At 49.4% G+C, this 16,868-nt stretch overlaps 1 protein-coding gene across 8 annotated transcripts in view; it reads left to right on the top strand.

Annotated features, from left to right (window-relative positions):
- ARRB1 (arrestin beta 1) overlaps positions 1-16,868 on the top strand; it is a 79,702-nt gene that overhangs the window by 35,276 nt on the left and 27,558 nt on the right. For 5 of the 8 annotated variants that reach the window (XM_049652445.1, XM_049652452.1, XM_049652435.1 and 2 more), the window contains one exon: positions 16,202-16,232. In XM_049652445.1, coding sequence (XP_049508402.1) covers positions 16,202-16,232 — 31 coding nt within the window. Of the gene's footprint in view, positions 1-10,605; positions 13,263-16,201; positions 16,233-16,868 lie in introns of those variants that run through there. The other 3 variants (XM_049652477.1, XM_049652487.1, XM_049652468.1) reach the window with 3 other exon arrangements.

Here is a 16,868-nt window from a genome sequence, read left to right as displayed (position 1 = left end):
CATTGTCAGTTTTTCTTGTTTTCTAAGTTTTAATAAAACTACTCAAAGTTTCTAAAGAACTATGATTTTGAGATAACCGAGAAGCACATGTTTTACCTTTGTCATACTACTCTTTGAGAGAACTTCTTACCTCCTGACCATACCACGATAAGTCTGATAATGAATGTATTTGGTTTGGAACACAGGATAAATTGTATCTTTCAAAACGATCGAATTCTTTTAAAATTCAGAAGCATTGGGGCGCCTTGGTGGCTCAGTTGGCTGAGTGGCTGACTTTGGCTCGGGTCACGATCTAACGATTCATGAGTTCGAGCCCCGCATCAGGCTCAGATCCTCTGTCCTTCTTTCTCTGCCCCTCCCCTGCCCTCTCTCTCTCTCTCTCTCTCTCTCTCTCTCTCTCAAAAATAAATAAATAAATAAATAAATAAATAAATACACAAACATTTAAAAAACTTCAGAGGCATTGTTATTATATTTTTACTTCTTAATTTCTCAAGCAGATGGTTTGAGCTGCTTCCATTTCTTTTCTGCTCTGTGACTTTGGGCAAGTTACTTACTACCCTTTCTGTGTCTAAGTTTCTTCCTATGTAGAGTGTGAAGAGGAAGAGTATCTACCTTACAGGGTTCTTGTGAGGATTAAATGAGTTGATACAGTGTTTAGAAAAGTGCTGGGCTTGTATTAAACATGATAAACATCACTTATAACAACAATAATAGTTCTTAATAAGAAAATATACCCAGATTAAGTTACCAGATTAAGGTAGCTTTTCAGTGAACATGTATTCAGCTAACATTTACTGAGTGCTGGCCCTGGGCTTGTTTGGGCCTTGGTCTTGGGGCTCCAGTGTTCTGTCACTCTGCTCAGTGGCCTGGGTCCCCAGCTCCATTTCCACCCCTTGCTTCTAGCCCCGAGGGCCCTGGGTGTGAGGCTAAGCTCATAGACAGTGTCATCAAAGCACTTTGTGGATCAATGCTAACTAATAGCAGCTCCCTGGAGCTGGCACACGTAGGGAAAAGGATTGTGAAGGCGGCTTGGACCAGGCTCAGGGACGGCACCCGGCACTCGGGGCGGCCAGTGATGTCCTCTGGGCAGGACCTGGGAAGGGCCCTGCTGTCCTTCCTCTCCTGTGCCTCCTGCCACTTCAGCCAGCAGTAGGTGATGGTAGAGTTTGGAGATTGGGGTGGGAGGGGTGATAGTGGCCACAGGGGGAAGAGGTTTGCCCAGCTGGTGGCAGAGCCAGGAGCAGAGACCCATCCAGCCCACATGTCTGGTCACATCCAGGCCAGGGCTGGCCTGTCCGGGCGTCCTCTTCTCAGGGCTCTCCTAGTCGCCCCCTTCGAAATTTCTTGAGAAGTCTACATTCCTGGGTTGGGACAGACGGCCAGTGGCCTCTGCCCAGACACGTGGCCATCTTAAGTATGGCAAGGCAGCTTTGGTTCAGTTGAGGGCATGAATGGGAACTTGGCATGGGACCCTGTGCAAGGGAGGATTGGGCAAGACTCCCCCCAGTTCTGCCCCAGAGGGAAGCCCTTCTCTGTGTCTTAGACTGAGCTAAAGTCTGTTCTGAGGACTGTTGTGGGGGCAGCAGGTGGGAGTGTGCCCTCTGAGAGCTCCTAGTCTAATGGAGGAGGCATGGCCCCATCCCCCTGGAAAGAGACTCCTGTCGGATGGGGGGAATGTGGCTTCTATTTCCTGGGGCTCCCTATTTAAAATGGAGGGAACTAGCCCTCTTATCCTCTGGCAGCTCCATGTTTAAGGAAAGAGGCATGATCTTTGTCCTGCAGGAACTCCTGTGATGGAAAGTCATAGCCATTTCCCTAAGGGAAATCTTTATCTGATAGAGGAGATCTGCCCTCTGCCCTCAGGAAGGCCTCTGTCTGATGGGGTAGGCTCATCTTGTCCTTTCACTCAAGAAGCCCCATTTTATGGCCTCTGCCTTTGTCTCTCTCCTCCCTGCTTCCCACCCCCTGCCTGATTTATGGGGAGCCCAGATTTACAGGCACCAGCCACAGAAAGCTGGGCAGAGTAATGGGCTCAACTGCCGTGGGGCAGGGAGGAAGGGGAGAAGGGGGACTATAGAAGGACTCCATAGCAAGTGAGGGTGACATGGAAGGCTTCCCAGTGGAGGTGCCTTTATGGGACAGTCTTATGGACAGGAGGTGCCTGGCTGTGATGAGACTCCACTGGAGATAGAGGGTTGAGGCTCTTCCAGGCTGGGAAGGGACACTTGAGAGGTCACTCCAGAGAGCCCCTGTCTTCATGCAGGCCTAACTGCTTGGCGTGGGGGGGAAGGGTCCCAGGGAGACCCTCACCCTCTGACTGTGCACAGTCTGAGTGTTGCCAGCCCAGAGACATCCGCCCTCCAAGGCCTGAGAAGCCCAGAGGAGGAGAGGAAACAGGACGCGTATCAGGAACGCCTTTTCCTTTTCTTTGTAACTAACCCCCTCACTCGGGGCCGGCAAGAGCTGATCCTGAAGGGCCTGCCCTGGCCTGGCTGCTGCTGCCTGCAGCCCCCTGCTCTGGGTCTAACACAGCCTTACCTGTCTGTGCCCACCCCCCCCACCCCGCCCTCCTTGGCTGCAGCTTCTGGGCCAGTCCCTTAACTTCGCCAAAACTCAGGACTCTCATCTGTAAAATGGGGTAAGACTTCCTCTCTGCCTCACAGGGAAGTTTGGGTGTTTTGGGTTTTTTTTTTTTTGTCTCTTTGTAGGATTTACATAATTTTTTCCTTTATTCATGAGATGTGCATTGAGCACCTCTGATCTTTGCGGTGGGCAGGGGCAGAGAACCTAGGCAAGGAACAGGTGTGGACAGACAGAAAGTCTGTTTGGGACTTGTCTGAGGAGTTGGGGGACATCTGAGTAGAGATGTCACAAGGCTGGCGGGTGTGGGGGCAGAGAGGGTCTGGCTGGAGGTAGAGGTTTGGACTTAACCAGCATCTAGTAGCAGCCAAGTGACTGAGTGGGTGGAGTCACCCAGGGACTGCTTGTCATGAGCTCTGGGAAGGGGTGGAGGCCAGACCCTGGAGGCCACAGCCAGCTGGGCTCAGCTGACAGAGAGCTGGGCACAGAGCAGGGGTAGGGAACCACTCAGCCGGGGTTCCAGAGGCCAAGAGGAATGGGCACCGAGACAGGACCACTGGATGGTATTCCTGGGGTGGGGGGGGGGGGGGGTGGGGTTGAGCCATTCACCTTAGCGGGCTGGTAGGGAGGTGGTGTGTGGGGGACGGGGGGCCACAGAGGCTGAGGAGGGAGTAAAGGTGAAGGTACTGAGACATCGAAGACTGTGGTCAGTCAGGTTGGCATTCTTTTACTGTTCTCATTCTATAAGTTCTCTGCTAGCTAGAAGGCTACTTACATGTGTATTTCTGTGGTGTGTGTTTGGCATGGGGGGGGTGGTGTTGTGCGTGAGTTGTGTGTTTCAGTTGCACATTGTGCTTATATTTGTGTGAGTGGTCTGTCTGCAGTGTGTCTAAGTGTCTGTGGGGTACATGGGCGCCTGAGGTGCAAAGCAGGTATGGTATATGTGTGCGGTGTAGGGGAGTGTGATGTGTGTGTGTTTTCTATGCGTGTGGTGTGTGTGATGTCTGTAGGTACAATGTGGAGGATGTGCGGTGTGTGTGTGGTATCTCTGGATATGTGTGGAGTGTGTGTGTCTGTGCGTGTGTGTACGATGTGCATGGTGTGTGTCCGTGTATGAGATGTGTACTTTGTGCATTTTGCCACGTTTAGATCCTTGTTCCACACCGTGTATAGCAGGCTGGTGCTGAGCCATCTACCTGGGTTGGAAACTTAGAGGCATTTACCAGGCTTGTGAATTCCCTTCTCTGTTTAGGGCTCTGCCCAGTGGCGTACTGGTAACAAGTGGCTGTTCAGGAAAAAAACAGGGGGTGGGGGTGGGGATGGTGTAGTAATTGCCAATTTCTGTGGTGTAAATTCTCCCACCAAGGATTTCACACTATTAAAGTGGTGTCATCGAACACGGACTTGGGAAGAGATGCATGGTAGGGGACCATTATACGTTAGTCCCACCATACGGATCTAGTGGGCATCAATAGCCTCAAGAGCATCGTAGGGAAATTTAGTGAAATAGTAGCAAGTGGTAAGCTTTGATTATGTCTTCCCTTTGTTTTTCATATCATTTTTTTTAACCATAAGCTTAGATCTGGATTTCTCACCATCAGTACCACAAACATTTGGGCTGCCGATTCCTTGTTGGAGATGGGAAGGGGGGTGACCTGTGCATTGTGCAGGCAGCGTCCCTGACCTCCACCCACTGGATGCCAGTAGCACCCCTTCTCCAAGTTGTGACCACCCAAAATGTCTCCAGACATTTCAAGTTGTCCCCCACGGGGCACATTCACCCTCAGTGGCGAGCCTTGGCGATGGCTGTGTTTAACCACCAGCTCACAAAATCTACAAACATGGCAGTAGGCTCTTATGAGCCTATAGGAGCCCCCTTCAGCACATCAAGGACACTATGTCTGGCTAAATGTAGGGCATGGGCTTTTCCCCCTAGAATTCTTTCTCAGAAAAGAGCCACCACCTTAGGGCATAGCTTACGGTCTGAACAGAGCCCCAGACCCCAGAGGACTCTCAGCCTTTGACCCGCCCCCAAGGTGGTCGACAGAGTGGGTGAGGCGTTGCCATGGTGATCTGTTCTGATGTTTAATGAAGTGTAAGAGGAGGAAAAAAGTAATGCTTCTGAATTAATATCTCATTTTCATATGTTATTCTATAACCCTGGAAGTCTGTATGTTCAGACTGCCAAAACAAAACACCAAACCCAGACAAATGAAACTTTAAATGAAGTCTTCCACTGGGATAATCTGACCCCCTGTGCCTGGGGCCACCCTGTGTGGCCCGGGCCCCTGCTGAGGCCCATGCGGCGCGTCCCATCCTGCAGGCCAGGCTGCCCACCTCTGACTGGCCACTTGGCCCAAGTCCTATTTTTCCCCAGCTTCAAGCTCAGGGTTTGGCTCTCCTCGATTCATTCATTCAAAATATTTACTTAGCACTGACTATGTACCAAGGAAAATGAATGACTGAAGGAAGAGGTTTCTGCTCTCTGCATTTTTTCAGCATTCCGTGACTGTCACTGAGGCGAGGAGAGGCGCAGGCCCATGTGGATGCTGAGGGGACACGGGCGCTGGAGAGAGGAGAAGAGGGGAGGGGCGGTAATGTGTGTGGGTGGCTGTCTTATGCCTGGAACCGAGCTAGACATCGTCCATCGTCTCATCCCACCCGCCCGCCGTGCTTCTGAGGGAGGGTCTGTGTATTTATGGAACGTCTGCCTCCCTGCTCCAGAGTGTAGGTGCCCTGAGGACAGGGTGCAGGGGCCTGTACCTGCAGGAGATAAGAACAGTGCCAGGCCCAGAGACTGGAAGATAAAAGGGAGAAAAGAAAGGAGGGAAGTCAGAAAGATGGATGGAAAGAGGAGAGAAGGGAAGGAGGGAGGGGAGAGGCGCAAGCAAAGCCCCTCTGGAGATGAGAGGACTCAGGACAAAGGCACTGACTGAAGCAGTCAGGGAAGCCTTCTTGGATGAGGTGACATAGGGAAGAAAGGATTGCCATTGGGAGAACCGAAGGAGAAGCTTCTATAGAAAGAAGAAATAGGGCATGTCCCCAGAGGTATATGAAATGTGAGGGTCTAAACTGGGAAGAGAACATTATATTATAAACTATTGTTTTCCATCTGAGACTGGGAGGAAGACAAAAAACTTCCCTGTCTCCAGCAAGGGTAACATAACCATCTCTTCCCACCCCAAGGCCTTCTCACTTGAGGGACATTTAGGCAGGAACTGTCCCCTGGGCACCAAAAGCAAGGCACAGTGTTGGCCAGTGGAAAGGTGGTAACAATAATCATATTACCAATGATGTTGGCTTCATTTGATCAATTCCCTACTGTGTACCAAGTCTTTCTATGTGCCTTCAACCTGTGAGGTAGATATCACCCCAATATTCCAGATGAGGGAAAGTATGCCTCAGAGAGGTATTAAACTGGCCTGAGGTCACACAGGACTCAGGCAGGGTCTGCTTGCTTTTAGCGTCTGCACTGTTTCCTGCGCCAGCAGCCCTCCCTTCCCTCTCTCAACCTTAGAGAAGACTGGAGAATGTTCAGGTGCTGTCTGCGGGCTCTTTGGGGTCCAGCTGCCAGCCCACTCATTGAAATTTTTATTAGCCCTTGACTTTCAGGTCTCCAGCTTCTTAGGTTACCAGCAAATGGGCCATGCTCCTCCGTTAAGAAACTCTCCCCTCAGTTCACGGCCACCTGCTGGCTCCCCTCCTTCCTCACCCTGCACCCCCTGGAAATCTCCACGAGTATGGATCATGGCCGGAAAAGCGAACATGTGAATGCAGACAGGGGACTGGAAGAATTGCTGTGTGCCCAGAAGCCAATGTGAAGCCCAGAGCCTGGGAGCTTGACTTGGTCAGGGCCCCCGTCCACCACCCATCGCCTCTCAGCCCTGCCAGGCATGCCACCCTGTGCCCAGAGAGCCATGCAGAAGCCCAAAGGAGCCGTGCTTGGTTTTGAGCTGCAGTACAACAGGAGCACCGACAACTGGGGGCTCTCTCCTCCCTGTGACTCTGCACTCCGGGCCCCGGCACAAGACTCTTCCCTCCCTTGGGGTGTGATTTCTCCATTTGGCAAATGGAGCAGCCTGTAGCGTGCTCCCTCAGGCTCTCCAAATCTGTGAAATGAGGGTGACATTTCCTGTCTTCCTGTCTCCTTCCCCCTTCCGGGCTGTCCTGACAAGCAGGTGCACTAATGGTGGGTAAACAGGCAGGCAATGTTCTGACACAGGGAGGGCTTTTCAATTCTGGCAGAGCAGACAAGCTCGTACACAAATAACTCTGCTACCAGGGAGTGTGTGATAAGGGCCCTAGAAACCTCTTTGCTGCCATAGCCACCTGCTCCTCACGCCTCCCTGCTCCCTGATGACTGCTCTCACACCCAAAAAGTGGGTCAAAATGTAGGGCAGAAGGAATGCCCCCTTGTGTGGTCCCCACCCTACCCAACTGAGTCATGATTGCTATTGGGGCAGAGGTGGAGGAAACTTATGGGGTTAGGGCACGTCTTCGTCCAAAATACAGCCCTGGCCAGTCATTCTCCCTCCCCCAAATGCCCATGGCTCCCTGTTGCCTTCTGGTTATGGTCCAAGTCCCTTAGCTTGGCATTGTCAAGACCCTTCACACCTAGCCCAGGGCCTGGCGCATAGAAGTGCTCCGTGAGTATCTGGGCGGGGAATGGACCCTTCTCTGGCCCATCCTCCTCCCTGGTGCTCATCCCAGGCGCACAGGACACGCTTCAGCCACACCAGGCTGCCTGCTGTCTCCCAAGCACCCTGTGGACTCAGCCACCTCTTCATCCCTGAATGTTCTTCAAGGCCTTTCTCATTGCTGCCTCCTCCCTTGAAGACCTTCCTGCCTTGCCAGACAGAACCACACAATCCCACTTACAAGGTACTATTATTGTGTGAATGGTTAGAAGTGTGGTCTCTAGAGCCAGACCGCCTCGGCTCCAGTGTCTAGCCCTGCCCCTTACTGGCTGTGTGACCTTGGGAAAATTTGACTCTCTCTCTGTGCCTCGGTTTCCCCATTGCTGAAACGGGGATGTAGTCGCACCTCCTCTTAAGGTTGTTGGAGGAACAAATGAGTTCATCTTTATGACACGCTTACTTAGAGCAGCAACTGGCACCTGGTTTCTCTCCTGTGTGAGTTTTCTGATGTTGACTGAAGACTGAGTAATATTTGAAGGTCTTCCCACATTCACTGTATTCATAGCATTTTTCCCCACGACGAACTTTCCGATGCTCATAAAGGAATGAACTGTTCCCAGCGCTTCCTCAGTTCACTGGTCGTGAATGCACACTCGTGAATAGTCTCTCCAGGATGAGGTTCCCGCTGTTGAGTAAGACGCGTTTCGTTTAAATGATTTCCCATAGGCGGCTCATTCATGGGCTTTCTCTCCTATGTGTATTTTCTGACACTGACTTCATGACTTTGGATAAGTTATTTATTGGAGTCTTAGGTCTAAAAAATGGGAATATTCAGATGGAATAACATAGTATCTCAAAGCGTGTGAATTGCTTAGCACTGTACCTGACTCCTAAGGAGAGCTTAGTACACCGTGGTCATCGTGCTTGGTGGCTTTCTCTAACTGGGCTGTATACCAGGGTCATTCATCAGCAGGGACGATGAATTGTTCACCTTAGTGCCCCCAGAGCCTGGCAGTAGTAGGGGCAGTGTGAATGTGGGTAGGTGAGTGGTAAGTGGGAGAACTTTATCAAAGCTGAGCAGGGGCCCATTTTAGATACATCGGTTGTATTCCTGACTCAGCCTGACGGGGGCTGGGACACTGCCCCTGTGAAGCATTTTCTAAGCCTGGTGCCCATTGATCCTGACAGCCAAAGAGAAGTATAGACAGAAGAAGAAATCTCTAGAGTCTGCTCACCTAGAGCAAAGGATCATCACCAACCACCATCTTTTTAAACCTTCTCCATCCTCACTGTTGACAGTGTTCTCTTAGAGCATTTGTTCATTCAGCAACATTCAACCCATATTTATTTACAGAGCCCCTACTGTGCTCCAAGAACCATGCTGTGCCCTGGGGATCCAGTGTCAATAACACAAATGAGATCTGTGCTCTCATTCATGTTAAGTGAAGCAGAAAGTGAGCAAACAAACCATCACAAAGTGTGGGAGATGCTGTGACTCCCCACTGGGTGTGGGACTTAGAGGGAGTCAGGGAAGGCTTCCTGGAGAAAGAAATAGCTGAGCAGAAGACAGCACAGCAGGCCTGGGAGGGATCATATCACAGATTTATGGACTCTGGATTGTAAAATTGCAGAAGGAGAGACTCTAACATCAAAGGATTCAGAGTAATAGGATCCATATTTCTCTACTTTACTAGCAATGTTTTGTTTTTTTTTTTCCAGCCTCTCCTTTCACCAAGACCTGAGACATATCTTGTTAGGGAAAACCTGGCGTCTTTGCAAAGTAATTTATGCTTATTATACAACATAGAAAAATAAGATGTATCAAGGAGTGGGTTGGTGGGTGGAGGGAGTCTCCTTCAACCCCTGTTAATATTTAGTATTAGGGTTTGTTTTAGTATTATTTAGTATTATTTTTTATTTTAGTATTGTATTTTATTTCATTTTATTATTTATTTATTATTTATTATTTTATTATTTATTTTAGTATTATTTAGTATTATTTTTTAATTGACATAAAATTAATTTATATACCATCATATTCCGAATTTTTGCATAAAATGTAGTGGTGTGGTTTTTAGTATATTCACAAGATTGAACAACTGTCTAATTCCAGGACATTTAAAAAAATGTCTATTTTGGGCGAGAAAGAGAGAGAGAGAGACAGCAAGAGCAAGCACACACATGCATGTGCAGGGGAGGAGCCGAGAGGGAACGAGAGAGAGTCCCAAGCAGGCTCCACGCTATCGGCCCAGAGCCAGTGACTTGGGGCTTGGCCACTTCACACCATGAGATCATGACCTGAGCCAAAATCAAGAGTTAGATGCTTAACTGACTGAGCCACCCAGGCGCCCTGAATTTCAGGACATTTTCATCACCCCAGAGAGAAACCCCATACCCATTAGCTGCCACTCCTCATTTCCCCCTCACACCAACCCCGGCAACCACTGATCCGCTTTCTGTCTCTATGTGCTTGTCTGTTCTGGACATTTCCTGTCAATGGAACCACACAAATAGGTGGTCTTTTGTGTCTGACTTCTTTCATGTGACATGTTTTTAAGGTTTGTCCATGTTGTAGCAGGAATCTGTATGCTATCTCCTTTTATAGTTAAATAATATTTCTTTGTATGGATATACCACATTAAAAATACATTCATCAATTGCTGCACATTTGATTTTCTTCCTCACCCTTTATGACTGTTATGAACAGTGTGTGCTACGAACATTTCTGCACTAGTTTTTGTGTGGGCATCTATTTTCAATTCTTTCAGGTATGTACCTAGGGATAGAATTGCTGGGTCATATGGTAACTGTGTTTCACTTTCGGAGAAACTGCCAAACTGTTTTCCAAAGTGATCCCACCGGGTTGCATTACCACCAACGATGCATGAGGAGGGTTTCAATTTCTCCACATCCTTGATAACACTGTTACTGTCTTCTTTTGGATTGTAGGTATCATAGTGGGTGTGAAGTGACTTTGATTTGCATTTCTCCGATGACTAATAATGTTGAACATCTTTGCATGTGCTTATTGGCCACTTGTTATATCCTCTTTGGAAAAAGGTCTATTCCAATCCATTGCCCATTTTTTTTTTAATTTAAAAAAATTTAATGTTTGTTTATTTTTGAGAGAGAGCGAGAGAGTGGGAGAGAGTGGGAGCTGGGTAGGGGCAGAGAGAGAGGGAGACAGAGGATCCAATGCAGGCTCTGTACTTTCAATTCAGAGCCCGAGGTGGGGCTCAAACTCACGAATTGTGAGATCATGACCTGAGCCGGTCACTTAACCGACTGAGCCACCCGGGTGCCCCTGCCCATTTTTAATTGGATTATTTGCCTGTTTATTGTTGAATTATAATAGGGTTTTTATATATCCTGCATACTAAACCCTTATCAGATACATGATTTGAGAATATCTTGTCTATTCTAGGCACTGTCTTTTCACTTTCTTGATAGTGACCTTTGAAGCTTAGAAGGTTTTAGTTTCAATAAAAGCAAGTTTATCTCTTTTTTGTAAGTTGCCTATGCTTTTGGTGTCATATCTAAGGTTATCATTGCTTGATCCAAGGTCATGTTGATTTACACTTAAGTTTTCTTCTAAGAGTTGCATAGTTTTAACTCTTACATTAAGGGCTTTGATCCATTTTGAGTTAATTTTTATATATGGTGTGAGGTGGGGGCTAACTTTATTTTATTCTTTCATGTGGATATATAGTTGTCCCTGCATCATTTGTTGAAAGACTGCTTTGCGTTTTTTCCCCCATTGACTCGTCTTGGCTCCTGTGTCAAAAATCAATTGACCATAATTATATGGGTTTATTTCTAGACTTTCAATTCTGTTCCATTGATTTATGTGTCTATCGTTATGCCAACATCACACACTTTTGATTACTGTAGCTTTGTAGTGACTTTTGAAGTTGGGAGTGTGAGTCCTCCGACTTTATTCTATTTTGTTTTTTCAAGATCGTTTTGGCTATCCTGGGCCTTTGCATTTCCATATGAATTTTAGGGCCAGCCTGTTCATTTCTGGAAAAAAAAAAAAAAGTCCGGCTGAGATTTTAATAGGGATTGCACTAAATCTGTGGATCAATTTTGGAAGTATTGCCACCTTAACATTAAGTCTTCCCATTGTTTCTTTTGGTATTTGTTGAGTATAGGGTTGAGCTCGTGCCAGATATATTGTTTTGAATCCTGACTTGTTCTGCTTAATATTCTATCATAGGCACTTCCCTGTGTTACAAAAGATGCAAGAATAATTTCAGTGCTATGTAATATTCCATTGTTTGGCTGTACCAAAACCTGTTGGTTTTTGGGTAACCTATCATGGAAAGTACTTTGTTCTGGTACCTTCGTGGCGCAGGCACAGACGGACACTGGGAGGACAGGTGGCTCCCAGAAGGGCAGCAGAATATTAAAATTGATCAGCAAGTATCCCATGCTGCAGGTAGGGAGTGGGACTCATTGGAAAAGCCAACGTGCTGGTTACTGGAGAGCTGACCTGCCTCCCTGCGTGGTAGCACCAGCCTGAGGGAATTAAATCAGGAAACAGGATCCAACCAACTGCACAGGCATTGATAGAACATGTTCATTTTAGACGTGTTTCTCTAGAACAGTGGATTAAAACATTAAAACATTTGCAACATGAAATTCATCTAACATTGTAACTCAGCTGACCTAAAATGAAAGTTTCACTAAATAATACTTTTTGTATCAGCCCAGAGAAGTGCAGTAACAAACAGCACCCATTTCTTAGTGGTGCGAGAGCTTTCTTTTTCTGTCACGTTACACACCTATCATGTAACAGGAGAGCCCTGGTATTCAGTTGACAGAATCCACTCGTTGCTGGTTTCAGCGGCAGTGGAAGGAGGGCAGGGTAGGCAAAAGAAATGGCTCCCCAAATATGTCTACATACTAATGCTTGACACCTTTGAACATGTTATAAATCCTGGCAAAAGGGAAATTACGCGTGCAGATGGAATTAAGGTTGCTAAACCAGTTCACCTCAAATTAGGGAGTCAAATGTACTCATAAAGGTCTTTAAAAATAGAAGAAGGGGGGCAGAAGAGGTCAGAATGAGGCAATATAATAAGAACGCAACCTGCTGCTGTTGGCCTTGAAGACGGAGGAAGAGGCCGTGAGACAAATGTGGGTGGTCTCCAGAGGCTGGAAAGGGTAAGGAAAGAGATTCAGCCCTGGAGTCTCCGGAAAAGAATGTGGCCCAGCCAACATCTTGATTTTAACCCAGAGGGGTACATTCTGAACCTCTGAACTACAAAGCTGTAAGCTAAGTCTATGTTGTTTTAAGCCACTAAATTTGTGGCCACTTGTTACAGGCTCCACAGAAAACGAATACACGCACTAGCCCTTAAATGCTTCTGCCCGGAAGTGACATGGGGGCACTTCTAGTCCTATCTCATTGGCCAGGGCAAGCCACATGGGCATGTCTAATTTCACAGGGCTGGAGAAATTTGCCCAGCCTTAGAGGGAAATGGAATATTGGTAAATATAGTAATATCTACTACGCCCTTGTTATCTGTGTCTCATGCTTTTATCTTCTATTCTGTAAGTGCTGGTGGCAACTCTTTAAGTTGATTTCATTATCAGCTAATGGGTTGTGACCCCCGATTCGTAAAACACCGCTCTATAAGCCCTCCTCTGCTCAAGCCTCGTGGAACACATGACACACCCTAGACAGAGCTGATTGGTCCGGGCATGGGGCACCTGACCCAAGCTGATCAATCAGATTCCTTTCCTGGGAATTTGGAATTGGGCCATTCAGCCAGTTAACAGTGAGAAGCTGAGCGAGAGGCAGAGTAGAAACAGGGTCGCAGTGAGAGCCACATGCAAGCCAAAATGATGGAGGAGCAGAAAAGCCCTGAGTAAGCAGAGAGAGTTGGTCCCCAGAGACCATGGAGCAGCCGACCGGAGAGCAGCGTGAGAACATGCAGCCCCAGGGGGAGAGGTGGAGAGAGAGCAACCGCCTCGAGGGCTGATGGCTTCCCCGTTCCTGACTCCAGCACTCCTGCGTTCTGCCTGCGCATCTTTCCCGTGAGATTTTTGTCTCCTTCTCATACTCCCTCCTCCTTTCCTCCAGCCACCCTTGTTGGGTTTCTGTTCTTTGTCTCCAGTGAGCTTTAATTAGCGAGGACACCACTGGTATTTCTCTTAGGAGACCCGGCTTTGACTCTGAGAATCAGGCTGGCGGGGCATGGATGGGTCTCAGGGGTGAGGCAGAGCCAGCCATTCCACAATCCGGAAGTTTGGTTTCGACCACGGTCTTGCACATTTTGTGCTTGCGCTTCGCAGTAGACCAGCAGAAGCCATCCATATGGTGCTGCACAAGGGCAGGGCCCGGTGAACTGGAAGCACCCCCCTCCCCGCCCCGGGGTGGGGTCAGGAAGCCGGTGGGTTGTTTCACGGAGGGCTTGGCTGGGCAGCAGAGTGGAAAGGATGTGGATTTTGGAGACAGAGTTCACCTCTCAGAGCCTGAATTTCCTCATCTCTGAAATGGGATTGTTGAGTGGTCAGCAGTGTTCTGGGAAAAATACTCAGAGGCATGACTAGGGCGGAACAGGTGCTCAGGGTATGGGAAGCTGCTGTTGTTGTTTGAAGAAACCGTCAGAGTCCCAGCTTCCTGAGCAGGTGGCCCCAGGGACTGATTGAGTTATCGGGACATTCCCCACCACTGGCCACGTTTCCTGCCCTTGTTGCCCTCGTTCTCCTTCTTGATCCTTACTCACCCTTTCATCTCTTCCCCCTCCCCTCCCCAGTTCTCATTTCTCCTCTTTTCTGCTTTTCCCCAAAGCTGATGAAAAACACTTGCTTTAGGAAAGCAGCAGTGTTGGCTATAAAGGGCCCAGCCTCTAGACACAGACGGAATCGGGTCTGAATCCTGACTAGCCTCTTGCTTGCTGTGTGTTCCTGGACAAATGATCAGATGTCTCTGAACCTCAAGTTCCTTATCAGTAAAGTGGGAGTTATAATGCCCATTTCACAGTGTGTTGTAAGAAACAAGTAGGCACTCAACAAATGCTAGTTCTGTCTTACTGCCCTTTCTCTTTCTGTCCCTCCCTTCTTGACTGTCACTCCTCCCAGCCTGGCCCTCAGCCCCCTCCCGTGGTGAGGGTGCCCCTTGGCCCTCTCAAGGATCACTAGAATGGCCTGCCCTGACTCAGTTATTTCCCTGATTCAGTTATAACTCAGGCATTTGTGATCTCTCCTTTCTGTCAGACCCCAGGCTCTTGAGTTAGACTGAGGTTTCTGAAAGCAGTTGGGGGTCCCTGTGGCCCTTCTCTGGTCTCCTCCGCAGGTCCACTTGGGAGCTGCTGGTTCAAACCATGTGATCTGTATTGTTTCTCACTTTAGCAACTATTACACCCCAGCTGACTGTGGCATTTTCACACTCCAAACACTGCTAAATATTTATAAGGAGGAGAAAAGCCCAGAACCAGGGGAGGTGGGGGAGAGATGCACCAGGCCCTCCTTACAAGCCAGGCTCAGACCTGTCTGTGGTCCCTTGAGCCCCAGAAGTTGGAGGGGATGCTGTGGAGGCAGCACGGGGCCACCCCCTGACACCCCCCTGGGAGGAGCAACTGTCACTGTGGCACTGTGGGCCTCACCCTGCCTTGCCCTGGATACCTGCTGCGCCCCCTGCCCCTGGGGACCCATGTGGGTTGTGTGGATCCTTCTGGGCCTCTTGTGGGCCTGCTCCGTCCCTCCACTCCATTGCTCTGTTTGTGAGTTTCTCTTTGTGTTCGTTTGTTTGTTTTTTCATCTCTCGTTCCATCTGTTATTTTCATGCCTGCAGGACAGCATCCCTCTCCCCTCCTCTCCCTCCTCCCCTCCCTCCCTGCTCCCTCCTCCAACACCTTCTCTAGTCTCTGAGGCTCTGCCTCTTTAATTTTTCTTCTCTCCTCCCAACAGTGTTGTGAGCAATTCTGGGGCTAGATGATGGGGGCTAGGTGAGGGGGTCTCAAGCTCCCAGGCCCAGCGGGGAGAGGATGGGGTGGGGGCGCTGATGGGGACCACAGTGTGCTCTAGGCCCAGCAAGCACTTTGCAAGGGTTGGGGGCCGCGGGTCTGCCTGGTGCACATCCAGTGCTCTGCTGTGTGGCCATGGGAACATCTCCTACCTTTCCTGGGCCTCAGTTTTTCATTTGATTCCTTCACTCATTCATTCATTTACTCACTCTATTAATATTTGTTGAGTGCTTGCTACCTGCCATGCATGAACACAGATTTATTAAACACCTACCAGGGACGCTGTTCTAGATGCTCAGGTCAGGATATTTCAGTGGAGAAGAAAGACCCCAGACCTCTGCCTCGTGGACCTGACATGTTAGCAGTGCAGACAAGAGTAAATTAGCAAGTCGCTCGTGTAGTAGGTTGGCCCGTGGTGAGTGCTGTGGGAAAGAAAATAGAGCCAGAGGAGGAGAGATGGTGAGAGGGGAGGCCACAGTGAAGCCACGTCACAGAAAGGCATGGGGCTGGCAAGCAGATCTGTTGTGGGGACCATGCCCGGGGGAGTGGACTGCCAGAGCAAAGGCCCTGAGGCAGGTCCCACCCTGGTGTGTTGGAGGCAGTGTGAATGGAGGGGTGAGAGAGAGTGGGAGGTGAGCCCAAGGGTAAAGGAGGCAGGGGACACCACACACAGAAGCTTTTCCGCTGCCTGAGCTGGGAGGACTTTGAGCAAATGAGTGGTATTCTATGACATATCTTTAGAGACTCCCTCAGCCTGCTGCGTGAGGAGGAGGCCGAGGGGCCATGGCCAGATCCCACAAAAGCTGTGACGGCAATAAGGGAGGTTTGGGTGGGCGCCGGAGGTGCTGGGATCTGATTATGCCAGACGCTGTTCTGGCTTTCAAGGCTTCGATGGTGCCTGGAAAGCCCTCCAGGCCCTTGCCCTCTGTCCTGCCCAGGGATGGCCCGCAGGAGCCTTCCCCTGGTGGGATGCACTAATCCTGGCTTTCTCTTGCTTTCTGTCCGCAGGGTGTTCAAGAAGGCCAGCCCAAATGGAAAGGTGAGTCTGTAACAACCGCACCCCAGCTCCTCCCTGGCCCCAAATGTTTGTCCTGCCTTGGCCACTTCTGTTGCCCATGCAGGACCCCACACTCCCCGGTCTGTCCTTAGGAGCTATCCACCTCAGGGAGAGGGGCCTTTCGGGAAACTTTTCTGTCTGCGGGGGGTAGTTCAACTCCCCTGGACTTTAGGGAGCCACTGCTCTGGTTTGAGATACAGCCTATCATAGACTTCAGTGTGAGTGTGATAATTAGACTAAGCGTCAAGGGCCTCGGGGGCACTGATTCCCCTGGTGTGAGAGGTGCCTGCAGCCTCTCTACTGAACCCTGCCATCACCTAGTTATCCAGGGCAGCTCCCAGGGTCTGTCCTGCTTTCTTTCTTCCCACAGGCTGCAGGCTCCATCCTGCTTTCCTTTCGGTTCAGCAAGTAGATATAACTGACATCATTCCTTGTCGGGTGCAGGCCAAGCCGGCGGGGACTGGGCTAGGGTGTTCCAAGACAAATAAGGCACACCCCGTGCCACTCACGGTCAGATGGGGGAGGCAGGCACAGAAACCGGTCATTTCAATAGGAAATGGCAGGTGTGGGATAAAGTGATGCCCAGGGGCTACGGGACCCAGCCTGGGCAGTCAGGGA

The sequence above is a fragment of the Panthera uncia genome, chromosome D1 (genome assembly GCF_023721935.1).
Source record: "Panthera uncia isolate 11264 chromosome D1, Puncia_PCG_1.0, whole genome shotgun sequence".
Lineage (NCBI taxonomy): Eukaryota > Metazoa > Chordata > Mammalia > Carnivora > Felidae > Panthera > Panthera uncia.
This window is presented reverse-complemented; position numbering and strand designations above follow the sequence as displayed.